Consider the following 25,160-nt stretch of genomic DNA (forward strand, 5'->3'; position numbering starts at 1 on the left):
GCTATGGAAAGAGAGAGGAAATGCTGTCCCCGCGGGTGACCTGCTCCACCCCTGTCCCGCTCTGCACCGCAGCACTGGATGGGCCTCACCAGCATCCCCTGTATGGTACCGCTGGCCAATTTTCACATCAGGAAAGAAAGCAGGCTTCTGGTAGCTTTTCTGCCTTCCACATTCATCACATTGTTTATCTTGTTTTAACAGCCAGAGCAATTTAATGGACAAAACAACACCTTCTCGGGAAGCAGCTACAGTAACTACAGCCAGGGGAATGTCAATAGGGTATGTTCCAGTTTTCATCCTAGCTCTAAGCCCCGTGCACCTGTGTGTCTAAGGGGCCATGCCGTCCCCGGGCCCATGGATCAGGGTGCATTCACGGGTCGTCAGCTCTGGGACACAGTAATGCCCAGACGGAATCCACAGGTCCAGGCAGGTGGGCCAGGGATGCATAAGGACTGGGACCAGAAGGGTGAGGGGCTCCTGGGGTGCCAGTTGCCCAGGATGCTACAGGCCCAACTCCATCTGGGGACCCCCTGAGCTGGGGGGGTTGGAGGGTATGGCCTAGAGTCATTATGTAGGCAACCAGAGACCTGGGCTTCACCCCAGCTCTCCTCTCCTCCTGAGATTGCATTAGACTAGTTCCCCCTACCCTGAGTCTGTGTCCCTGTTTGTCAAGTGGGCAGGGGACCCTGCACCTGCCTAGCACTGCAGTGCCGTGACCCAAGTGAAGGGTGGGAAGGCCCTTCCTAGGCCCACCTGTCTTCCAATTGAGACAGAGGCCTTAGTGCTGACCAGGATAGACGTATGTCCCGAGGGGTGGGGGAGGGCTCTCTTCCCTTGAGGGACCAGGAACCATAGTCCCAGGACTGTGGGGTGGGTGGGGTGTATGTCCACAGACATAGTCCCTCCTATCCCTGTGACCCCATAACCTATGTGTGGTTTCTCTTTCCCCCCAGCCTCCTAGGCCGGTTCCTGTGGCAAATTACCCCCACTCACCTGTTCCAGGGAACCCCACGCCCCCCATGACCCCCGGGAGCAGCATCCCCCCGTACCTGTCCCCCAGCCAAGACGTTAAACCACCCTTCCCACCTGACATCAAGCCAAATATGAGCGCTCTGCCACCACCCCCAGGTGAGTGCCCCACCTCCTCCCTCTGTCTGGCCAGCCCCACCTCCTCCCTCTGTCTGGCCAGCCCCACCTCCTCCCTCTGTCTGGCCAGTCCCACCTCCTCCCTCTGTCTGGCCAGCCTCACCTCCTCCTTCTGTCTGGCCAGCCCCACCTCCTCCCTCTGTCTGGCCAGTCCCACCTCCTCCCTCTGTCTGGCCAGCCCCACCTCCTCCCTCTGTCTGGCCAGTCCCACCTCCTCCTTCTGTCTGGCCAGCCCCACCTCCTCCCTCTGTCTGGCCAGCCCCACCTCCTCCCTCTGTCTGGCCAGTCCCACCTCCTCCCTCTGTCTGGCCAGCCCCACCTCCTCCCTCTGTCTGGCCAGTCCCACCTCCTCCTTCTGTCTGGCCAGCCTCACCTCCTCCTTCTGTCTGGCCAGCCCCACCTCCTCCCTCTGTCTGGCCAGCCCCACCTCCTCCCTCTGTCTGGCCAGCCCCACCTCCTCCTTTTGTCTGGCCAGCCCCACCTCCTCCCTCTGTCTGGCCAGCCCCACCTCCTCCCTCTGTCTGGCCAGCCCCACCTCCTCCCTCTGTCTGGCCAGCCCCACCTCTTTCCTCTGTCTGGCCAGCTTCATCCAGGGCCCTGCAGTGGGCCAGGAGCCAGGGGGCTTGGAAGTTGGACTGCCTGTGGGGGCTGGGTGTGTGGCAAGGGCAGGAGGGCTTGAAAGCAGATAAGCCCCACCCAGAAGGGAAATTTGGGGAAGGGCTGTGCTGCCAACAGTCCTCCTCATCACCTTCCTGAGTAGCTGGAGTCTGGAAGGAAAAGCGGCTCCCAGCTGTGGAGAGGGGCTGGGCGGAGAAGCCTGGTGCTTCCAGAGTGGGGAGTAGGTGGGCATAAGAGGGGAAGTAGAGCCAGGGTGAGTGGGACACGGGACTCAGGGGTGGTCAGGATAGGGTCGGGTGGACTGACAGAAACAACAGGCTCCCTGGTGTGCACGCGGGCAAAGAGCCCAGCTTCTGTGGCCCTGTTTACACACACGCCTGTGTGGCCCCGTGAGCGTGCAGTTAAGGGTGCGTGTTGTGTGGGCGAGCGAGCTCCACCCACAGCCCTGGAGCCCGTGCTTCTGTGTGCCCGTGTGGCCACAGGCACGGGGCTCATCCAGCTCCTTCCCCACCCAGCCAACCACAATGACGAGCTGCGGCTCACGTTCCCCGTGCGGGACGGCGTGGTGCTGGAGCCCTTCCGCCTGGAGCACAACCTGGCTGTCAGCAACCACGTCTTTCACCTGCGGCCCACAGTCCACCAGACGCTGATGTGGAGGTGAGTGTCATGGCGGGGGGCACAGGCTCAAGCGAGGGGGAGGAAGCCCCCGGTGGTGACCTCCCTAGCCCAGGCATTGCCGTGAACAGATCACGGCAGCTTCTGCCTGCCAACTTCACCCGTTCAGCATCATTGATTGGGCCCTGCAATCTGCAAGGTTTGGGGGATGTCACAGGCCTTGGCAGGTATGGTGGCCTAAGAGCAGGGAAGCAGCTGTCACTCACCCTGGTCCTGAGAGACTGATCGGGGACGACCTCCCAGAGGAAAAGGTGGCTAGCTCAGACCCAAAGGCCAATAAGGCAGTATTCAACGCAGAGGCCCTGAGTTGGCAAGAGGAACTTGAATGTGGTTTGCTGTGACTAGAGCGGGGACACAGAGGGATGGGGCTGGCTTGGGCGGGACCAGCAAGTCCGACAAGTTGCAAGGGGCTGGCCGCCGAGCCAGGCAGCTGCTCACACGTCCAGACACACTCGAGTACAAGGTCTGGAGGTGGCTGGCCAGGCCAGGCCCTGTGTTCTGTGCCTTCCACACATGATGTCACTACCTTGATCTTGCCAGTGGGCGATGCTTGTGCCATTGGCAGTGAGACCAGAGAAGCTGATTAGCTTGCAGGGCTTCTCACAGCAAGCGGCAGAGCTGGGACTCAGACCCAGTTCTCTTGAATGCCGGGACCCACTGGTGTCTCCACCCTCGGCCCTTCCTCCTCACGCAGGACTCACATTTGCAACCTTTAGTTGCCCAGTGAGCACCTAAAAGGCACGAGACGGGTCTGCCCTGGGCACATACGTGCGCACGCACAGCTCACTCGGTGCCTTGACCACACTGAGCCGGCTGACCTGGGTGCTGCTCCCAACTGGAGTCTGGTTTGGACATAATCGGTCCCCTAGCTGGTCTTGTCACATTACTGTCTGTCCATTTCTTTCCTCTGTCTCCATCTTGGGGCACAGGATAGAGGGGCTGCGGGGAGCGGTCAGGAGGAGACCAGCAGAGCTGTGGGGTGTGGCTGGAGTGAACAGTGCAGGGGACTCTGGGCTGTGGCGGTGGGTTTGGCCTGGGGATGTGGGCAGGGGGAGCATCCAAGGTGGGAGAGGAGAGCCCGGGGAGGCGAAGGCGGTGGTGCCAGCGGAGGACGCGTGGCCCTGAGGGACTCGGGCTGTGGCGAGGTGGCCAGGCGTCACCGAGGCCCCGGGCAGAGCCAGCTGAGCCTCACCGCACCCCCTCAGGTCCGACCTGGAGCTGCAGTTCAAGTGCTACCACCACGAGGACCGGCAGATGAACACCAACTGGCCGGCCTCGGTGCAGGTCAGCGTGAACGCCACGCCCCTCACCATCGAGCGCGGGGACAACAAGACCTCCCACAAGCCCCTGCACCTCAAGCACGTGTGCCAGCCGGGCCGCAACACCATCCAGATCACTGTCACGGCCTGCTGCTGCGTGAGTGTGCGGGTGGGGCTGGCGTGGCGGGGCTGAGTCCCCCTCTGGCCTGCAGCCTTGACTGCGGGTCTCTGTCCTCATCCCCGCAGCCACGGCAGTGGTCTTGCGGAAACACGTCTTCACAGACGTTGCCCCGGGGCCGTGGAATAACTGTGTGCGTCCCCCCGATCCGTGACCTGCCCTGGATCCACATCGGAGCCACACTCCTGTCCTCCCAGAGATCCGGGCCTGGCACACAGGGCTTGCCCAGGGACCTGTAGGGAAATAGATTGCCTGCCTGTCCTGCTCTGCTGGCCTCTGTGGGGGACATAAGGGAAGGAAAATGACTGATCCTGAGAAGTCACAGGATGGGGAATGCTGTCAGAATGAGGAACCTGTAGGGGCTTGTGGGGGTGTGCAGTCCTGGAAGGCTTCCTGGAGGAGTGAAGACAGGGGTGACCCCCTCTGGCAGGAAAGGTGAAGAACACATGACATGGAGCCATGCCAGGCAAGGTTAGGAAGTGAGGCCCACTCCAGTCCTCATGCCTGGTGTCCCATAACTCATGCCAGGAGGTTTTCAACATCTGAGTCAGCCTAGAGCCCAGGTAACGGTCCCCCAAGTGGTGACCGTTGCCTGGGTCCCCAGGCTCACAAGTCCCAGGACACATCCCAGGCCTCAGGAGACCCTCTTCTAGAGTGGCATCACTGTGGATCATGGGCCCTTTCCTGTGCTTGGCCTCCAGGGGCCTCTGGGCACAAGTGGGGCCGGCCGTGGGGGCCTTGGGGCCTTGGGGTGGGAACTGATTACGCTTTTCCTCGGCAGTCCCACCTCTTCGTGCTGCAGCTGGTCCACCGGCCCTCCGTGCGCTCCGTGCTGCAAGGCCTCCTCAAGAAACGCCTCCTGCCCGCGGAGCACTGTATCACGAAAAGTGAGTGCGGGGGCGCAGGGAATGAGAACCGGGACCGGCCTTTGGCTCCATGCACACACCCCGGGGCCCGAGCGTTCCTTGGCACCAGTCCCCACCGCCCCCCCAGCTCATGTCCCTCCTTCTGGAGCCGTGGGGGTGATCAGATGAGCATGGGCTGTGAGGCCTGCCTCTCAAGGAAGAGCTGGCTCGCAGCACAGGATGCGAGGCAAATTAAAACCACACACCATGGTGTAGACAGGCCAGGCAAGCTTCCTGGAGGAGGTGATCACCTAGAAGATCACTTCTAGGAACTGGACAAAGGGGATCTTCACCCAGGGGTGGATTCTGGACCGGCCTCCCCACCCCAACAGCTCATGTGTAAACTAGAGACAGGGACTTGGCTCAGAGTCCCCTCCTTTGGAGGAGGCACCCAGGTGATGACTCGGGGGCAGTATGCAGGGCGGTGCACCGCTGCCTCTCCGCTCGACTTGCTTCTCCACATCACCTCCTGAGCCCTCCGTTCCCGCCCGGCGCTTGTCCGTTCCCATCTCCACCCTTGTAGAAGTGAGCACGGGAGCGCCTGAAGGGCTCTCCACTGACCCAGAAAATCAGTGGGAAGGGCCAGACTGTGTTTCTGTAAGTGCCGTAGAAAGTCCCCCGTGCTGGTGAAGGCGGGGTCTGTTCGGCAGAGACTGGGGAGCTGACGCGGCTGCTCCGGGGACACACGCGTTCCGCACGTCGCACGTGGGGGCTGCCGTCCCAGAGAGCTGGGTGGCCCAGGGCACCCGGCGGGCCGAGCTCCCCTGCGACCAGGCCTGGGTGCGCTAGTTTTTCCCAGGACCTCCCAGTGTCCGGGGGGCGGTGGAGAAGCAGGGTGTGTTTTAGCCACACGAGGGAGTGTGATGTGTGCAGGGTGGCCCCGTCCTCCTCAGCCACCTGTGCCTCCTGCCCCACAGTCAAGCGGAATTTCAGCAGCGTGGCTGCCTCGTCAGGCAACACGACCCTCAACGGAGAGGATGGCGTGGAGCAGACAGCCATCAAGGTGTCTCTGAAGTGCCCCATCACATTCCGGCGCATCCAGCTGCCTGCTCGAGGTCACGACTGCAAGCACGTCCAGGTGAGTGGTCCTGGCAGGTGCAGCTCGAGCGGGAGCAGGATGGCTGGCGTCTGGCTGGGATGGTGAGGGGCAGGCGGGGGCGGGAGGGCGGGCAGCAGGGCCTGCTTCTGGTCCCCAGAGGACTCGGCGGCCATCAGCAGCCGGTTGTATTCACTCCCTCCGGCCTCCGTCCATCCTTTGAGCGAGCATCTTCTCTGCATGCTCAGGGCTAGGTTCCCAGGGGGCCCCAGAACCGATTTGGACAGTCCCAGTCCTGACAGATGTCAGAAGCCAGCTGCAAGTCCTGCACATACGGCCACAGCTGGCCTGGAGCCCCAGGGCAGGGACACCTCTGCCTGATCGCTGCTGTGTCCTGGGGCCTGGCCCCAAGCAGGTGTTCAGAAAGTGGCCGTAGAATGAGTGACTGTCGTGGCCTGGGTTGCTCTAATAGAGCACTGTGCAAATGTGGGCAGCCTGGATGGGTGGGATTCCCTGGGTGGGGGCTGCTCAGGAAGAAGTCCCAGAAGAGGCGGAGCGGCCATTCCTGCAAAGGCTGGGGGGCCAAGCCAGGTGAAGCCTCGGCCCCTCCCTCCACACAGCAGGTCTGGAGGGCTTCGTGGTGGGGCAGGAGCTTCCCTCGGGGAGAACGTTGTGGGCACCAACACGTACTGATAAACTCGACTGGATGTGTTCTCGGAGCCGGGGCTGGGCTGACAGGGAGGCCAGGCCGTCATGGGTCAGGGTCTGTGGAGACACACTCTTGGGTGATCCAGGAAGCCTTCTGAGAGGACACAGGCGAGGGGCCATCGGGCACAAAGGTGGTGTGAGAAGTGAGCCATGCAGGGACTCAACGTGGCCGGCTAGCCATGTGAGCAGGGGAAAGGCCTCATGACCGCCGGCCCCCACAACCCAGCCCCTGTCTCCCCGCCCCCCGCTCCCTCCCTGCTGGGAGATCTTCACAAGGGTCCCAGGGGCGGTGGCACTCGCACCCACGCGTCCTCTCATCTGTCTGTCTGTCTGTCTGCCTCCCGGCCTCTGCAGTGCTTTGACCTGGAGTCGTACCTGCAGCTGAATTGTGAGAGAGGGACCTGGCGGTGTCCTGTGTGCAAGTAAGTAACACCTACCCCGGCGGGACCTTCCTCACTGGCCTCCATCTGGGCCTGCCGTCTGGGGTCTAGCCACCTCCTCCTGCCCTAGGAGCCAAACCGAGAACCCAGACACGGCAGAGGAGCTCGGCGCACAGGGGCCGCGTGCAGTCTTCTTGTGTCAAGTTGTCACAAGGCCGTGCTCTCCTGTCACTGCCTCCTGTAGTAACCCGTGGCAGAAGCAGAGTCTTTGACGCGGCGGGGAGGGGTGCACTACGCGCTAGTCTCTAGGCTCCAAGAACAAAGGCCAAGCCCCCTTCTCTTTTTTTCTAGTAAAACGGCTCTGCTTGAGGGCCTGGAGGTGGATCAGTACATGTGGGGCATCCTGAACGCCATCCAACAGTAAGTGGGCCCCCCCCCCCAGCTCGGGGCATGTGGAGGGGGCGGGGGAATGCCCGCCTGGATTGGAGGAGGCGAGACAGGGACATTCCTGATACCCCACCCTGTCCCCAGCTGCAGACCATTCGCCAACCCAAGCTCTCACCTCTGGAACTCTACCTGGTGTTCCAGTCACCTCTGGTGACTCTACCTCAGGAACTTTTCTATCTGGGGGCGAATGAACTTTCTAGAAAGGACTAAGCTCAGCCAGAACAAGACAGTGCCCCGGACAGCCACTTCCTGGGCGGGAGGCCTTGGGGCCGGCTGTCCTGTGTCCAGCCACTTGCTTTTCCTCACCTCACCCTCCCCATCTCTCAAACAGATGTAAAACTCCCTCACACCCCTGTCATATGGCAGAGCATGGCAAGGATGGGGACAGGGGCCTAGGCAGGGACAGTTCAGTGTCTGCCTGGGCTAGAAGCCCTTGTATCCCAGGCCTGGTACCGCGTGACCTCAGCTCTGCCCCCTTGCTCCCCACCAGCTCCGAGTTTGAAGAGGTCACCATCGATCCCACGTGCAGCTGGCGGCCAGTCCCCATCAAGTCAGACCTGCACATTAAAGATGACCCAGATGGCATCCCCTCCAAGCGGTTCAAGACCATGAGTCCCAGCCAGATGATCATGCCCAACGTCATGGAAATGATCGCAGCCCTGGGCCCTGGCCCATCCCCCTACCCACTCCCGCCTCCACCGGGGGGCGCCAATTCCAACGATTACAGCAACCAAGGTGGGTGACGTTGGATGAGGTGGGAGAGAGGAGTCCCAGCAGGGGTACAAGGTCTCTGGGCTCACGTGACAGGTGCAGGGGGGATTGTGGTGTGAAGAGGTAGAGGCAACATACACCCCAAAACACAACCCATGTCACTGGACTTGGGGGTATGGTGGCCCATTCAACGCCATCCTCTCTCCTTCGCCAGCTGGTTCCGTCCCGCCCTGTGGGTCAGCACCCTGCTGAGAAGTGGGCTCTGCCTCCTGGAGCTGCAGGGGACAGCTCCTTGCCTTCTTTGGAACCTGCTTTGCCTGGGGCACTAACAGAACACTCCCACTTGGAGTTCTTGGCCCTTCCCCCAGCCCTTCCGTGTTTCTCTGTGAGATCTGTATTGTCCCAGTCCCTGAAATGCTCCCATCCTTCCAGGCACAGAGTTCCAGGGGTCTCTGGCCACCAAATTCACCATCCCTGCCCTCTCACTCTCCCTGCTGTCCAGACCAAGCTATGCTGTACTGCCCTGGGTTCCTAGAAAGTACCCAGCCCCCTTAAACACTGGCAATGGCAGCTCCCTGCAGGATCCAGGCTCCTGGATGATTAGAGGCCCGGAGAGGTTAACCCACATAGCAGGATCCCACAGCCTTCCAGTGTGCTGGTCCTCTGATCCTTCTCCATGGCCATGTTCGGGAGGGAGCAAGGGCCAGGGAGGCCAGACAGCTGGCTTCTAATGGTGTCACCTCGAGGCTGGTGCAGCTCTCTTTGTGGACTTGAAATCTTGATCTCCCACTCTGGGCTGCGGTCTTCCCACTGAAGGGGTGCAGCCACGTGGGGGACAGTGAGGAAACAGGTCTTGGGGTCTAGTGCAGCAGATCCTGAGGAAGGCTCAGGCTGGGGCCTCATCTTCCCCTGCCCTCAGGAACCTGGCCTACCTCCTGCTCACACTCTGTTCCTCCTCATAACTGTAAAACAGCTCAGGTCCTGGGGTGCCGAGGCCCACCAGAGGAGGCTATATTGCTGCTCCATCTAAGGCCACAGGAGCCAGGACAGGAGTCACATCTTAACTTACATACTCCGTGTCCCCCCACTCCCCCCGCCCCGTGGCTGCCTTCCCTCTGGGTGACACTGCCCCGGTGCCATCTTGTTTTCTCCCCAGGCAACAACTACCAGGGCCATGGCAACTTTGACTTCCCCCACGGAAACCCTGGCGGGACGTCCATGAACGACTTCATGCACGGGCCGCCCCAGCTCTCCCACCCCCCGGACATGCCCAACAACATGGCCGCCCTCGAGAAACCCCTCAGTCACCCCATGCAGGAAACTGTGAGTACCTCTTCATCGTCCTGACCTCCCTACCTCCCCCTTCACCCCCGTCCTCCGCGTGGGGCGGCTGGGAGCAGAGGGCTCCCCCAAGGACCTTTCTGATGTTTGCCTAGCTCCCTCTCAGGCAAAGGGGAAGACTGCCAATTGGGTCTGGGGGCTCAGAAGGAAGTGAGAGGCCTGACCGAGGCTGAGTCGGTGTCCTTGGACTTGGCCAAGGACGTTGGTTTCACCTAGGACGTTGGATTCGCAGATGGGGGAAGCTGCAGGCTCCTGTCTGCACACACACTGCACGTACACACGCCCACCTCCCACACGTGCCCACCGCACCCCCACACCCCCACACACACCACCGCCACCAGCCTCTCTCCCTGACACGCACACTCAGATGCTGACCTACCATAGCCCCAGCTGTCTAGAATTTTGTCTCACACCTAGGCACCTGCTCCCCAGGGGTCTGAGTCTTCTGCATATCGCCACCGTCTGCTCAGCCTCGGAATATTCATGCCCGGTCCCGTGTCACATATTAACACACCCGACAGTGGTAAGAGGCCTGGCCACCCCCAGGTCCTCTTCCAGTGAGTACTGCGTGGCTCTGTTTGACTTAGCACACATTTCCTGAGCCTTTGCTCCGGGCCAGGTTTTGTACCCGGTGTGAGCAAGACAGACACAGGCCTTGTGCCCACGGAGCGAAGGTTCTGGCAGCGCTTGGATGGAGACAGCACGGTTGGGGTGTTTGGGGAAACTGGGGCCTGAGGGCTGAAGTCAGGCCTCAGTCGTTCTGTCTGTCCCTGGTCTCTCCCCTCAGGAGGAGGGACAGTCTCAGAGGGCCCGGCAGTGGGGTTGGACGGGCCTGCACCGGAAGGCAGGGCTGCAGGCCTCCCATCTTCCCCCATGTGGCCTGGGAGGAAGGGCCTTGGGATCGCACCGTGATCCACACGGGGTTGGCTCTGCCAGAAGCTGTCCCGTCCCGAGCCACCCGATTCTCAGCAAGAGTGGCTGTTAACCGGAAGGCTTCTGGGAGAGGGACACTGCAGCATCTTTCCTACGGAACTCCAGAATGCCAAGTCAGACATAGCTGCTGTCACGGGGCTTCAGCCACATTTTCGCAAGTTCCTTTCTGCCTCGTGGAGCTTCTGACTTCTGGGAGCCTCTCTCCCAGCTCCTCCCGTTTCCTCAGCAGTCCATGCCCAGGAGTCACCCAGATCACACCCCACACACCCTCACCTGTCACACGCAGAGGTCCCAGCACTGGACAATGGCAGCAGGATGTTGCTTACTTTCTGAGCCCTGCCACCTGGGGTCTTTTCAGAGGGCCCTAAGCCTGTGAGTTGACTTCACAGCCTGCCCCCCCACCACCACCCACGCCGCCCAGGGGTGCTCCCTAGATATGCACCGTCCCTCCCTATTTCTGGGCTTTCGCTAGACGGCGACCCAGAAGTAAAGCTGCGAAGAGGGATAGTACAGTCACGGATAAACTGCCCCGCGCCAGGGCAGCCTGGCCCTGGCTGAGCACCAGCTGGATGCCCACGTGCGCGGACACTGGCAGAGAGGCTCCCGTCAGGTGCTGGGTCACTGAAGGACTCTTCCTTGCAAGAGAGGTGACAGGTGTATCAGCAGGTCTCAGAGCGTCCCTCTGGGCCTGAGGGGGACAGCCGTTGTCAGCAGATCTAGAGACTGTCTGCCTGGGCTGGGCTGGGCTGGGCTGCTCCAGGAGTGTGGAGCCACTCCCTGCCCCCCAGAATGGGCACTGTGGGGCACCCACGGGCATGGGTGGGAGTCACAAGCTGGCCTCTTACTGACAGTCATGGTGGCCATCCTTCCAGCCTCTCCTGGTCCTTCCCACCTTGTGTGCATCCCCCCACACTGTCCCACAGTCGTACAGTCAGTCCCGGGACAGAGGGGGCCCTGTGCTGCCTGGGGCTGGCTGGACTGAGCAGAGGCTCCCAGCAAGGCCTGGGAGCAGCTTTAGGAGAAACAGGAAGAGGTACTAGGGTCTGGAGATCAGGCTGCTGTTTCGAAACCCACGAAGGAAAAACGAAATGTGTGCATGGCCTGGAAGATGGGGTGGGTAGGAAGGTACAAAAAGACCAAGGAGACATTTGCTCACCGGCAGCCTGGCGGGTCAGGCTCCCCTTGGCTAGCATCGTGTGAGTGCGGTTGGGGGACTTGTTGGGGCACTGGCCGTGGGCTGAGAGTGTGGACTTGTGCTCCAAGATCTGAGCTCTGAAGGGAGGCTGCTTGGGATAGCACCCAGACCAGCAGGGAAGTTTCGATGTCATACACCATAAGGCCCCCTGCCCGGCCACAGCCCTGGTGTTTCAGTCCACGTGCACACAGGAGGGCACGGGCCTCTAGTGGATCTGTTAGAGAAGCACTTCCTGCCTCACCGGGGCACCCCCTCTGTGAGCCCTAGCGCCCAGCGAGGCACAGAGGTGCCTGCCTTCCTCGGCACCCGGGGACGCGGCCTACAGCTGCCTAGGTGGGTGGCCAACAGGAAGGGTCCGGCAATGGGGAGAAGCCCTGCTCTGCCCCTTTGACTCGGGGCTCACTTCTGCCCTACCCTGGGCAGCAGGCGGGGCTGGTCCCAAGGGGCCAGCCGCTGCCACCTCGGGCCCTTGGAAGGTGCCTCTGTGTCCAGCATCGCCCCCCCTCCCCCCCGGCCAGGGCCCGTTGGGGGACGCAGGCCCCTTCCTGAGCTGCACGCCTGCCCATGCTGTCTGTCCGTGTCTGCTCTCCGCTGCCCCGGGGCAGCGGGCAGGGGTGGGGGGAAGGGGTGTGCCGTACCACGCTGCCAGCGTCACCCTCCCCGCCTCCCCACTCCTTGGAAACATGCCCATTTGCTTCTCCATTCTGCCCTTCCTGTTCATTGTGGTGATGGTGTCCGGGCTACAGAGGCAGAGGGGCTTGCGGGGGGCCTGGACCATGCTCTCAGTGTCTGCTTGTCCCAGAGCTCCGGGCCACCTCCCTCCCGGCCCCCACATGGCCTCAGAGGCCCCGGCCCCGCCTCCCTCTCCACAGCCTCCCTGACTGGCAGCCTCGGGGGAGGACTTTTTTTGTTTGTTTCTCTGCAAAACGACAACAACAACAAAAAGCATTGAGCTTTGTAAGGGGGTAGCTTTGTTTTGGGGGTTTGTTATTTTCCTGGTTTTGTTTGGTTTTCATTTCTCCAGGCATCTCGTTGCTGTACCTCGTCACCTCACATTTCTTTTCTCCTGCTCTCTCCTCCTCCACAGATGCCACACGCTGGCAGTTCTGACCAGCCCCATCCCTCCATACAACAAGGTTTGCACGTCCCACACCCCAGCAGCCAGTCAGGGCCTCCATTACATCACAGTGGGGCTCCTCCTCCTCCTTCCCAGCCTCCCCGGCAACCGCCACAGGCCGCTCCCAGCAACCATCCACACAGCGACCTGACCTTTAACCCCTCCTCAGCCTTAGAGGGTCAGGCCGGAGCACAGGGAGCATCCGACATGCCGGAGCCTTCGCTGGATGTAAGTTGGGGTCACCACCGGCCTGGGGCTAGGCCTGGCGCTGGGACCTGCCCGAGAGCAGGGGTGGGTGTCGAGGGCTCAAGGCCCAGGGTGGAGGAGGTGCAGCTATGAGGGGGTGGGTGGGTGGTGGGTGGGCCTAGCCAGCCTGCCTCCCCTGGCTCCAGAACCAGGAAACCCCACAGTGGGGAAGCCTCACCAAGGGTCCCAGCATCCCTCCCCCGCCCCCTTCCCCACCTTGCCGGCACCTGCCCTTCGGTCCCCTCGGCCACAGTCCTGCAGCCCCTCCCTGCCCCACCCCACCTTCCCCCACAGGCCCTCACAGAGTCCCTCTGGGCCAGGGTCCTGGAGGAAGCACAGGAAGGCCCCCTGCCCTTCTTCCTTCCGACCCCCTCCCCGCCCCCACCCCCACATCAAGCTTGCCATCTCAGTGTTCGCCACACTCTCTGGCCTGAGGCAGGGGAAGGGCTGGAGTGACAGGGTCCCTCTGTCTGTCTCGCTGGTATGTGTCTGTGTCCAGTTTCCTGTCCGTGTGTTGTCCACGCCCTGTGTTGCCGCTTTGCTCCATCGCTCACTCAGAGAGGCCCCGGTGAGGGGTGACAGTAGGACCAGCCTCGGGTCGTGCCAGGACTACTGGGGCAGAAGTGGGTGGCTGAGATTCAGGGGTCTCCCACCTTGAGGCCCGACCGGTCTGGAAAGCGGGGTGGGAGGAGCCCTCGAGTGATGGGGGCCGGGTAGCCGGCTAGGGTGGGCCGGGAAGGGACATGTGGCACTTGCCCCTCCCATCCCACACCCCTAGGCTCTAGATTCCCAGAGAGGAGGCCTGCTCTGCCCTCTCCACGCCTCAGCCCCACTGTGGTCGCCCTCGGCCCCGGCAGGCAGCGGCAGTCTTTATGGTGAATGGGGTTTACTCGGCTGTGCGGCCATCTAGGGTTCTCCCCCAGCTCTCCTCCCCAGACCCGTCCAGTGAGGGTGCTCTTAGGTTCATGAGGTTCCCCGGTGTGACAAAAGGAGTCCGAGGACCTCACAGTAGAGGGTAGGGAGAGTCTGCAGCCACAGCCCAGGGGCCGCAGGGAAGGATGGTTCCGTGCCGCCCTCTGGTCATAGGCTCACCAGGGAGCAGTGAGCTCCTGGGGGGAGGTCCAGGGTGCCGAGAGCTACAGGGACCACCGGCCTTACATGCAAAGTCATGTGGTTTCTACTGGGAGGCCTTCGTGACCCAGGCTTCCTCTTGGCAGGGTCTTGGGGCCAGAGGAAGCCCGGAATCAAGAGAAAGCCCCCTGACCTGCCACGAGCCTTCCCGGCCGGCGGGCCGAGGGCCTGTCTCCCCCACACTGGAAATAAGCGCGGGTGTGCCCCAGGCTAGCACAGTGGCCTGGGCGCGTTTGAGGCCAGCCAGCACGGTTAGTGTCCCCTGTCCCGCCAGGACCCCGGGAAGCAGGTAGAGAAGCACGCACCCCGGCAGTCCTTGGGGGCACCCCTGCAGTCCTCACCCTGGGCCAGCCCAGCCCCTCAGCTGACACCTCATCTGGGCTTCTGTACTTCTTTTCCAGCTCCTTCCAGAACTCACAAATCCCGATGAGCTCCTCTCGTACCTGGATCCCCCCGACCTGCCGAGCAATAGTAACGATGACCTCCTGTCTCTCTTTGAGAACAACTGAAGCCCACCCCTCCACTGGGGCCATCCCCCCCCACTCTGCCTCCTTCCCCGTCTGTCCCACACACACTTTACCACTGGGAGCCCATGCCCTCAGACCGCCCCTGCTGCGGCCTTCTCAGAGCGGAGGGGCGGGAGGGTGCACTGTGAAGGCTGTGTGGGTCTGGTGCCCGTGCCCAGAGCAGGCCCTGAAGATGAGCCTCGAGGTGGGGAACCGGCCCGGCGAGAGGGCACACGCTGACAAAGCCTTCCTGGTCCCTCTGTGTGTGCTGATTCCAAACGACCCTCCAGTGCCCCCCGAGGTTCTTCCGGTTTCTAAACTGTAACCCTGCCTCCCTGCTTCCTGGCCCAGAGCCTCCTTCAAGTGACTGAGCCTGAGAGAAGGCGCCCCGAGACCCAGGCAGGCCCCGAGCCTTGGAGGAGCAGTGACGGTTGGCGGCAGTGAGAATGGCCCACCCACCACCACCACCACCACCACCACCACCACAGAAAAGCACAAACCTCTGGGAAAGAGAACTCTCTCAGGGGCCAAGGTCGTCGCTTTGACCCCTGACCTCTAAGCCAAGATACCCTGTAAACACTCTCTCTCAGAAAGCAGAGAAAAAAGGACAAGATTCTGTGTTCGAGAGAGGGTGTGCCATTCCTGCTTGGGGACCGGTGGGAAAGGGGGTCAGGGCCTCCTCAGAGCCAGGACAGTGCAGCTGGCCCCATGACCTCTGGACTCAGTCCGGGGCCCGGCCTCGGGGAGCAGAGGGAGAGAGTCCCCAGCCAAAATTACTGTGCCCTTAGTTGGGGGGCAGGGGGATGCCGCCAGCCGGAGTCCGATAGGAACGGCAACTTACAACTTTGCTCCGAGCCACTCCCTGTTTTTCAATGACGATTAATTAAGCTACGGAGTCATCTGAGAAAGGGGACGGTAGACTTGGACGGCAAGCAACCCATTTCTCTCCACGCGTCCTGTTTCCTCCCTCCTGCCCCCACCCACGTCTCCCAGACTGTTACGGGGGACACCTGCTTCCCTCTGTCCCACTTCTGCTGTGTCCGCCCCGACAGCCGGGTGGGCCGGTGGAGGGGCGGGGGAGGCTCAGGCGCCTGTGCGGGCATGGCGCAGGCACCTCTCCGGCCCCCCCGTCCCGGCTGTCCCTGTGCTCAAGGCTGCCCCAGCTGCACCCCAGTCCGTCACCACACGTGCCGGGATGTGCCCGCCAGCGTCATGTGGTGTCTCTGTGCCGCACTTGGCTGCCGGCCTCTCCTTCCCTCTGTGTCCCCCTGCCCTGCAAAGCTGCCCACACTCCTGCTCACCGGAGCAGAAGCAGCCTCTGGTCTTTCCCTCCACTGCCTCGCTCCATCCGGCTTACTGCTCTCGGAGTCTCCCGGGTAGCTTGTGGGGCGTCCGTTTCGTCTGGGGGTCCTCTGTCCCCCTAAGCCGCATGGCCTGTGATGCTGCTGGGCCGTCACTTGGGTCACGTCTGTGAATTCGTTGCGCCCCTCCCTGCTGCTGCCTGGGGTCTCCTGCTTCCCGTCCACTGTCCGTGTTCTCGAGCTCCGTCTCCCCCTGTGGCGGGTGGTCCCCAGCACTCCTCTGGATTTGACCGGAACGGTGGCCCCAGCTGTTGATTTCCAGTCACTGTACCAGACAGCCGGCACAAGGTTTTCTGTAGGAAAGCTGCCATTGTCCCCGCCCCCTTTTCCTTTGTCCCGTTGTCGAGGTTTTTTCAAACAGCGTGGTGTTCAGTATGCAAATCAATTATTTTGAGAATTGCTTTTGTAAATATCTTTGTGAATATTTTAGTATTGTCTTTGATAATATTCAACATTTTCATGACCTGGTTATAGCCTTTGCTGGTGTTTTTAAAATACCTTGACTCAACAACAAGACCGAGTCCTTTTTTTTAAAAAACAACAAACAAAAACAAAAAAGCAACCAGGGCCTATTTGTACAGATGAAGGGACAAAGTACGTGGGTGGCTGTGCTGTGAGTTCGAGCAGGCCGCCCACTGTTCAGAGCCATCCCCAGTCAGCTGGTGGGGACAAGACGATGCCAGGTAGCACGTGGCCATCCTTGCCCAGTGGCCGATAGCCCTGGCAGGTGGCCACGCTCCTGTGTTCGGCCATCTGGGAATGTTCTGCCCCAGACAGACTTCCAAATGCCTTCCTTAGAAGTTCCTGCTTCCTGCTGTGCTACTTTTCCCCAGAAAGGCCTGGGGTCCATTCTGGTTCTTATCGGGTGTCCCTACTCCGCTCACCAACCTACCCACAGCTTTCTAGTACAGAGGGTCGATCTGCTCCCCACAGCCCGGGCTCTGGGCACCTCCCTCAACCATCTCTGAGGAAGCCAGGGCTCGGCACCTGAGGCAGGTTTCCTGGGGCCCATCCCAAGCGAACCTCCACCAGCAAGTTGGACAAAGAGCTTTCCCGAACCGTGGTGCCTGAAGCCCATGCTCTGGGAGCGTCCTCTCCCGGAGTGATTTTGGAGCCAGGCCAGGGGGGTGAGGGAGGCAGAAAGGTGCCCGGGGCTGGAGAGACCCCCGGTTGGTGACAGATTCGGGTGACGACAGCCTCCCCAAGCAAGGGCGCTTCTGAACTCCGGGGTGGGGATGCTTCCCTCATCCTTTTGGACGACTACTTGGAGCCATAAGTAACCTCAGCAAAAACGAGGCCTCAGCAAGCCACTTCTCTGTGACAAGCATCCACCCAGGCCATAGACACGTTTCTGCTGCCACTCCACAAGACGGACAGGGCGCCAGCGGGCAGGCGGGAAGGCCCCAGTACAGGCAATCACCCCATCTCCTTGGTTCGAAGCTTTACCCGTGTATCATGTTCCCTGTAGCCATTTTATTTTTGAAGACACTTCTAATCCTTTCTCCCTAATGAAAGCCCTAACCACCACCCCCCCCACACCCCCACCCCAGAGAGCTACACGTCTGCTCCCTCGACCTGACCATCTAGACAGGATGACGTCAGCAGCAGCGACTCAAGGGACGTGTGTACATATGTAAATGAGAAATAGAGACACGTTAACAGATGCATTCATTTCCCTTGGAATGTGTATTGTTTTTATTTTACGGAACAAAACAAAACAAACAAACAAAAAAAAAGGCTTGAAACTCCATCTTAACGTGAAAAACTAGATCCTGTTAGCGTTTGTGAGGTCTCTCTCCACCTTTGTCTTATGTAATATACTCTGCCCCTGTGTGGAAAGGAATTTTTGTTCTGTTTTGTTTTTTATTTTACCTCCATGTACTATTTAGCTTCCGGTGTACTGGTCCTGCCACCTGTGTATTTTTAGGGTGCTATGGAAATAATGAAAAGAAATGGGGATTTCAGACGAAAATTGTAACCAAATTCATACTTTGTATAATTTTTGATATCATGATTGCAGGTGATTCACATGTCCACACATAAACACACCCACAGCACAGCCTGAAGTAACCCCCACAGAAATTGTCATTGTCTTTGTACATCTCTGTACAATGCAACCATTTCAAACTTTAAACTGGTCAGAAACCTAATTGTGATTTCTAGTCTTGCAAAGCTGTATGTAGTTAGATGATGTGACAACCTCTAATATTTATCTAATAAATATGTATTCAGATGAAACCTGTATATTAGGTGTTCATGTGGTTATTTTGTATTTAAAGATCAAATTATTTGACTATTGCTAGACATTTCTATACTCTGTTGTAACACTGAGGTATCTCATTTGCCCATGTTAATTGTTTTCTAAATAAATTGACAAAAAACGAAGGTTTGGCGAATTAGCTATTTTGTGAACTTTAAGGAGCGGTTTGGGTGTTTGTTTCTGCTTCTAAACCACCACCCCTGCCTGATCACCTGGCAAAACCAAAACAAAACAGAAACAGCAAGCAGGCAAGCAGGCAGGTGGTTTGGTGTTGATCTGGAGGAGCCCCTACCTCGGTGTCCCTGGAGGAGACACTGGAGTGGCCAGGTGAGCATGTTCAGAGCCCAGAACCTTCTTCCGGCAGGACCCTGATCTGCGGCAGGCCCCGCTCCTGACAGTGGGACAACCAGGTGGGGAGGGGACCCTGAGCAGGGCCAGGCCCTGTACGGGCTGCTGGGGACTCAGGAAACGTGTGCGATGCTGGCCGGGGCTCTGAGAGCAAGCCCCTTGCGGATTTTCCGGCTTTACAGACCGGGAACCTATTCGTGCCAAGCTCCAGAGGGTGCTGTGCAAAAGCAGCCAGAATGAAGAGCTGGACCACTGACTCAGCCACGCTCCTCGTTGGCTGTCTCACCGTCTCCCTCTGGCCACCCTACTCCCCAGCACCACTGCCCCCGACCCTGTAAGGGGACCTTGGGTTTTCTCTTCTCTGTGACTGCGCTTTACATGGGGTTCTAGAACTACCTACCTGGGCCACTGTCCTAACTATCCTCAAAGAAAGAAGTAGGGGCTAGCAGGCACCCCAAAATATATCCCCTGGAGTGTGTGTGGGAATGTGTGTCAGGAGAGTGTGCAGGTCCCTTAAGTGTGTGGGGGGGGGGGGCGATATGCAGGGGGGGGATATGGGTGCTTCTGGGGCTTCTCCAGGGTGGCCAGTTTCTCTTTTCAGTGGGAGATGGAAGGGGAGGGGGGAAGGAAAAACTTACATTAAAAATGGAATCCTGGGTGGCGCCGACTTCAGCTCAGGTCACGATCTCACCATCTGTGAGTCCAAGCCCTGCGTAGGGCTCTGTGCTGACAGCTCAGAGCCTGGAGCCTGCTTCAGATTCTGTCTCCGTCTCTCTCTGCCCCTCCCCTGCTCACGCTCTGTCTCTGAAAAATGAATGAACCTTAAAACAATTTTAAAAATGGAATCCTGTTGGGGCGCCAGGGTGGCTCAGTCGGTTAAGTGTCCAACTTAGTGTCCACCTGGGTCATGATCTCACGATTCGTGAGTTCGAGCCCTGCATCGGGCTCTGTGCTGACAGTGCGGAGCCTGCTTGGGATTCTCTCTCTCCCTCTCTCTCTGCCCCTCCCCTGCTTGCATTCTCTCTCTCTCTCTCAAAATAAATAAGTAAACTTAAAAAAACAAAATGGAATCCTGGTCACTGCTAAGCCGTGGGCACTGACTGCCTTCTGCCAGCATCACGAGGGCTGGGAGCATTTTCTCTGAGAGCAGACACCCCAGTGGGTAGCATGAGTGAGAAGGGCCCACCCCAGCCTCCTGTCGACTCTAGGGCAGTGCTTCCCCACAAGTGGAGGGACCCATGAAATCCCAGTTGGGCTGTGACCAGCATTTAGATGAGGACTAAGTAGAACACCAAGAGCACTTTGTAGGGTTACAGAGCAAGGGTGGAGATTGATCATGAAACATGCGTTGCAGTTTGTGTGTGTGTGTGTGTGTGTGTGTGTGTGCGCTGAATCATGATGTGAAATTAATTCTTACTTGTGGGCTGTGGTTGAAAACAAAAAGTTTGAATGCCATGGCCTTGAAGGCAGGAAGTGGGCAGGGGGTGGGGAGGGAGAGGCAGGGCGGTATGCTCCTCTAACTTTACATAAAAAGCAAACCGTCCAGGCATTCCAGCTGCAGAGCCTGAAACCGGTAGTGCAGCTAAACACAGGCCTGGGGGGGGGCCTGGCCAGGCTGCGTGGAGGCCCGCCCCGCCCCACTAGATTCCCCGGGGACTGGCCCAGAATAAGAAGTCCACGGGAAAAGCCCGAGGAGGGCCTGGCTCAGGGCTGCGTGCAGGTCGCAGCCCCCGGGTGTGGGGCCACGCATCACATCCTCCAGCTCCTGCGTCATCTTGGGTTTCTGTTCTTTGAAACCCACCCCTCAAAGCCCCACCCTGAATCCGATGACTGTCCCTCCGAATAAGGCCACAGGGTGCTGTTGGGGAAAGTCACTCAGTCCCACAGGTCGATGCCAGGACAAAGCAGTGTCTCTAGTCTCACCGAGACCTCAGAACATGGTCTCCTCCCCCGCCCCCGTCCACCCACGTCCCTTGTCCCGTCCTGTGCTCCAGCCACCTGCTCAACCACGCCCATCCCACTCTAAGCAAATTACCCAACTATCACCCAGAACCCCCACCTGCTCCCCCACCCACAACCCTACCTCCACCCTCCCCCGGGCTTATCTTCTTCTGTCCAGGCCCAGAGGATGTGGCGTCCTTTCTCCAGTCAGGGCCAGCCCCTCCCCCAGCCCCTGACACCCCTACCTCCTTCTCTTCTGGGTGGGACTTCATCAGTTGGCCCCTGTACCTTCTGTACCTGTACCTTCCTGTATCTTCCCCGAGTGTGGAGCTTTGGGCCCTAGGGTTGTGAGGTCTAACAGCCCGCATCCCACCCTTTGCTGGCCACCTCTCCCCATTCCTTCTCATGCGGACTCCTGGGCCGAGGAAACTGCCCACGCTCACCGTCTTTCCTTGCTCACTCGTCATCCTCGACGCCCTACGGCACACATCTCGGAAGTTCCCTGAAACTTCTCTAGCAAGCTCACCTGTGACCTCTTGGTTGCTAGAGCCCCTGCTGCTCTTGGAGATCGGCCCTCACGACTACATTTGATAGTTGCCATCCTCCTTTGAGACTCTTCTCTTGGATCCCATGACAACACCCCACGGTGGGTCTTCAGTTCTCCTTGAGTGCTTCTGACCATGCCTTTTCTGTCGTCTTCATGGGTTCCTGTAGTAACTAGGTGCTGTGGAGCTCCTGCCAGCTCTGTATCTGGCACCCATCCCTCCACAGCTAAGGGCATTGACTGCCTACAGTTCACAACTTCTCTTCACCAGGGAATTGCCCTCAGCAGACGGGACCTCCTTGCCTGGGAGGTTACCCACTCCCCCACTCCCACACACACCCCTGCCAGGAAGCCCGCAGCAAAGACTGAGTGCTAACAGCACAGCCTCTTTGCTGCGGTGTGGTTCGTGTTCCAGAGTCTTCTTTGTGGATCAGGCCAGACTTTACCTGAAGTCATATGCTTGCTTGACTCTGTCCCCTTCCCTCTTCTGCCTCACGACCTCCCTTGTAGGTTTCTCCCGAGAGACATCCCTCAATGAATCACAAGAATCTGAAGGCCTGTCTCGGGCTCTGCTCCTAGGCAACCAGACCTAAGGCAGCGGGTGCTGGGAGCGGGCCTGGGAGCCAGCCTCTGAGGACAGGATGCTAGGGATAGTCACTGACCGGACGGCAACGGTGCCCCATCCCTGGGGATAGCACGGGCATGGGACAGCCATGATTCGCTATGACTTCCACCTGCAGAAAACTGGTAAGGGGGCTGCACCATCTGGGGCAATCTGGCATTTGGGAGTTAAGAGGAAAGAGTAAGCATTAAGCCCATGGAATGGAGCGGCCATTGTTAAGTGCCATCGACTCACTCAAGAAAGGAAATTGCATTCTCAGATGTCTTACTCGGCCATTTAAAACAAAGTGTGAGAGTCCGAGGAAAGCACTGAAGGAAGGAAGCATCGAAGCACGTATCTCCTGCAGCTGGAGTGCAAATCAGGTGAGGACTTCACCATAGGGGTCCGAGAAGTTCAGAAAGCACTCCGTGCTTTGGCCAGGCGTCCTATGCCAAAATCAGGCCCCTCACAGGGGAGGAGTGAGACCTCAAGACTTGGGACGGGGACAGTCGTACCAACCGTGCCAAATGTCTATTGCCACTTGGAGGGCCTATTATAACCAGCTGGCAGAGAAGGAAAATTGCTGAACTTGGTTCACAGATGAGACAACTTGGGGTGTGGGTGACAGCCACAAGTGGAGCCCCACTCGAGATGGAAAGACCGAGGCGGAAGAGAATCCTTCCACTAGGCAGGGACCTGGGCAGGACACCTGGCCATCTATTTTGCATGGAGAGAGAAGCGACCTGAAAAGGGGGGCAGATACATACTCCTGGGCAGTGGCAAGTGGCTTAACCAGTTGGTTAAGGGTGTGGAAAGAGCAAGATTGGACTACCAGGGACAGGGAGCTCGGGGAAGGAGGCAGGAGGTTAGGCCTATGGAAGCGGGCAAGAAGCGTGAGGATCCACGTAACACATTTTTACGTGCACCAGAGAGCATCCGCCGCAGGTAACAGCAGACAACCATGGAGGCGAGACAATTGGGCCAGCGGACGTCAGCCAGTCTCTGTTCTAACCCCTCTCCCCCCATCTAGGCTGGCACAATCTGGGCTCAGGACCAGAGTGTCGTGGAGACAGAGATCAAGTTACACGTGAGCCCACCAGCTTGCGTGTCCTCTCTCGAAGGCTGATCCAGCTGCTGCCCTGGCTGAATTCCAACCTGTCATCAACAGAGACCGTGCCGACCCTCTGAGACGTGAACACCCCATGAGGAGACCAGCTAGCCCCTCAGTGGCAAGTTTATCACCTAGGACCTCTTCCACCCTAGAAAGGCAGTGGTCCACTCTGTCCAGGATCGATGCCTAGTCTGAGAATGGGTCTGCCTCTCTTTCTTATGGAGCCTTAGGTCGCCACCACTGTCTGAAAGCTCACGGACACGGGATCCCATACAACATCACTACAGACCGAGAGAGCCTACTTACAGAAAGGCGGTGTGCCCGTGGATACATTCTGATAGGTTCCACTGGCCCTACCACAGGGTGCACCATGCCGATCTCATGGATGGTAGAATGGCCTCTTCAAGATGCAGCTGAGGTACCAAAGGGGTGGCATCCTGGGAGAATGGGCTGCTACTCTCCAGGTCACACTGCACATGGCAAAGCAATGACCACCCTGTGTCTGCCAACAGGCAGACAGATTAAACTCAATGTGAGAAGCAAGCGGATCTGAGCGGGGCAAGGGGAGGACTGTACGAACACCAACGCTCCACCCAGATCCCCTCTGCTGGGCCCAGGCACCCCTCCCCCAGCTGCGGGAGTATTGACCCTTTCTCTAGAGAATGGCCCTGAGGAGGCAGGAGCTGCGTCATCTGGGAAGTTGCACCCTCTTGGGGGCAGCTGGCAGCCCACAATGACCAACGCAGAGTATGAAATGAATGCCAGCTCCCTTCCTTCAGGAGAGACTATTCTGTGATGCGCTCATGCTCTGAAGCCCTCGCTCTGGGATCAAGCCAAGAGGGTCCTCTCCCTGCCCCACCCCCCTCTTACAGGTGGTTTCAGAAGAGCCAGCCCACAATCCATCAACTTCACAAGAATCCGGGTCTCAGGCTCTGCTTCCAGAGAGCCCCATTCAAGGCAACAGCTCTTTGTTCTCGCATTCTCTAAATATTGGTCTTGCCCCCTTGTCTTAGTTGTCTTAGTCTGCAATTTCTCTGTGTGCATCTCAACCTCTCCTATGACCTTAATAACCAAGCTTTTTTCCAGTTCGTGCATGCTTTTATTAATTTTTAATAGTTCATTTTTCCAACAACGTTGAAGTAGTCGAAAAATATTGAAAACCTGACAAATAGGTATCATAAAACTTACATTATTTTAAACTTAAATATTTCATTTATACCCCAAGCAGAATCTATTATCATTTTACTTTCCTGTCTTCAATGGAAGCAAACGCATCAATAATATCTTAAAAATATACATGTTACCTATCTGCTTTTCAACTGAGATTTGCCGTATTTTATCATTTCTCATAATCTAGTGACAAGTTTAAATAATTTCAAAGTGACAGCAGGTTACTAAAACCTCATTCGCAGGACCCCACTGTGTCTATTATTATTAAAGAGACTATCAAGACCACTTCTAAATTTGGGTAAGATTACACTAGGCAAAATTTGTGACTCAGTTTTAGAAGAAAAAACATGATGGTGGTTTTTTTTTTTAATGTATGAAAACTGACACCTGCATCCACTGATTTATACATTTCCAATTTCTTTCTTTTTTATTTTCTCATTCAGATATTATATTCATGTATCTTCCTAAGTTTTAAAGCACTAATGACTTGCCTTCTTAAATATCTATCCAGTCCGACGTCTTATTTCCATCCCTAATGCTGTTACTGTCATTCAAGACCACTGTCAGTTCCCATCTGGACAATTCGCCACTCTCTCCCCTGTCTCTTTGCCCCCAGTGTTGTTCTCTTCAGATCCATTGTGATACAGACTTCTGTCACTCACTCAAATTTGGTTCCCCTAAGCTTCTAGGCACCTGGAATGATTACACATCCCCATTCCTTATAGGCGGGGCCCATGTGAACAATTCTGGGAGATGGGTTATGAGCCTACATGGTGTGGGTCGCCTCTAGGCCACAGCATTTAGTTACCATTGAGAGGATCCCCAATACGCCTGTCCCTGCCATGTGACAAGGAGGCTACGTGTTATAAAGAGTACGCTTGCAGGATGGCAGAGCCTCTATGAGCCTGAGTCCCTGAATGGTTTCTGGAGGGAGCCAAGCATCCCACTGATCTATGGTGGCAATGTAGCTTGAGTTAAAAAGAAAAAAAAAATCTTTATTAAGCTAGTGACATTTAAGTGTTACTTTCCTTTTTTTTAATTTTTTTTTAATTTCTTTTTTTCATAAGATTATGTATTTATTTTGAGAGAAAGAACGCACTCGTGGAGGGGCAGAGAGGGAGAGAGAGAGAGAGAGAGGGAGGGAGAGAGAATCCCAAGCAGGTTCCTCACCGTCAGTGCAGACCCCGACCCGGGGCTCTATCTCATGAACAGTGAGATCAAGACCTGAGCCAAAATCAAGAGTCAGACGCTTAACTGACTGAGTCACCCGGGTGCCCCGAGTGTTCATTTCC

General features: G+C 58.1%; 1 protein-coding gene across 6 annotated transcripts in view; it reads left to right on the forward strand.

The window, feature by feature from the left end:
- The window catches only part of ZMIZ1 (zinc finger MIZ-type containing 1), a 234,133-nt gene extending 215,855 nt beyond the window's left edge, over window positions 1-18,278 (forward strand). For 5 of the 6 annotated variants that reach the window (XM_053909626.1, XM_053909630.1, XM_053909628.1 and 2 more), the window contains 12 exons: window positions 202-279; window positions 954-1,128; window positions 2,280-2,421; window positions 3,645-3,855; window positions 4,658-4,763; window positions 5,699-5,859; window positions 6,880-6,947; window positions 7,257-7,325; window positions 7,843-8,087; window positions 9,220-9,386; window positions 12,620-12,877; window positions 14,428-18,278. In XM_053909626.1, coding sequence (XP_053765601.1) covers window positions 202-279; window positions 954-1,128; window positions 2,280-2,421; window positions 3,645-3,855; window positions 4,658-4,763; window positions 5,699-5,859; window positions 6,880-6,947; window positions 7,257-7,325; window positions 7,843-8,087; window positions 9,220-9,386; window positions 12,620-12,877; window positions 14,428-14,535 — 1,788 coding nt within the window. In that variant the 3' untranslated portion in view covers window positions 14,536-18,278. The remainder of the gene's footprint in view (window positions 1-201; window positions 280-953; window positions 1,129-2,279; window positions 2,422-3,644; window positions 3,856-4,657; window positions 4,764-5,698; window positions 5,860-6,879; window positions 6,948-7,256; window positions 7,326-7,842; window positions 8,088-9,219; window positions 9,387-12,619; window positions 12,878-14,427) is intronic. The other variant, XM_053909631.1, reaches the window with a different exon arrangement.
- The last annotated feature ends 6,882 nt before the right edge of the window (window positions 18,279-25,160 follow it).

This window comes from Panthera pardus, unplaced genomic scaffold, assembly GCF_024362965.1.
Source record: "Panthera pardus isolate Hobbes unplaced genomic scaffold, ASM2436296v1 HiC_scaffold_22, whole genome shotgun sequence".
NCBI classification, from domain to species: domain Eukaryota; kingdom Metazoa; phylum Chordata; class Mammalia; order Carnivora; family Felidae; genus Panthera; species Panthera pardus.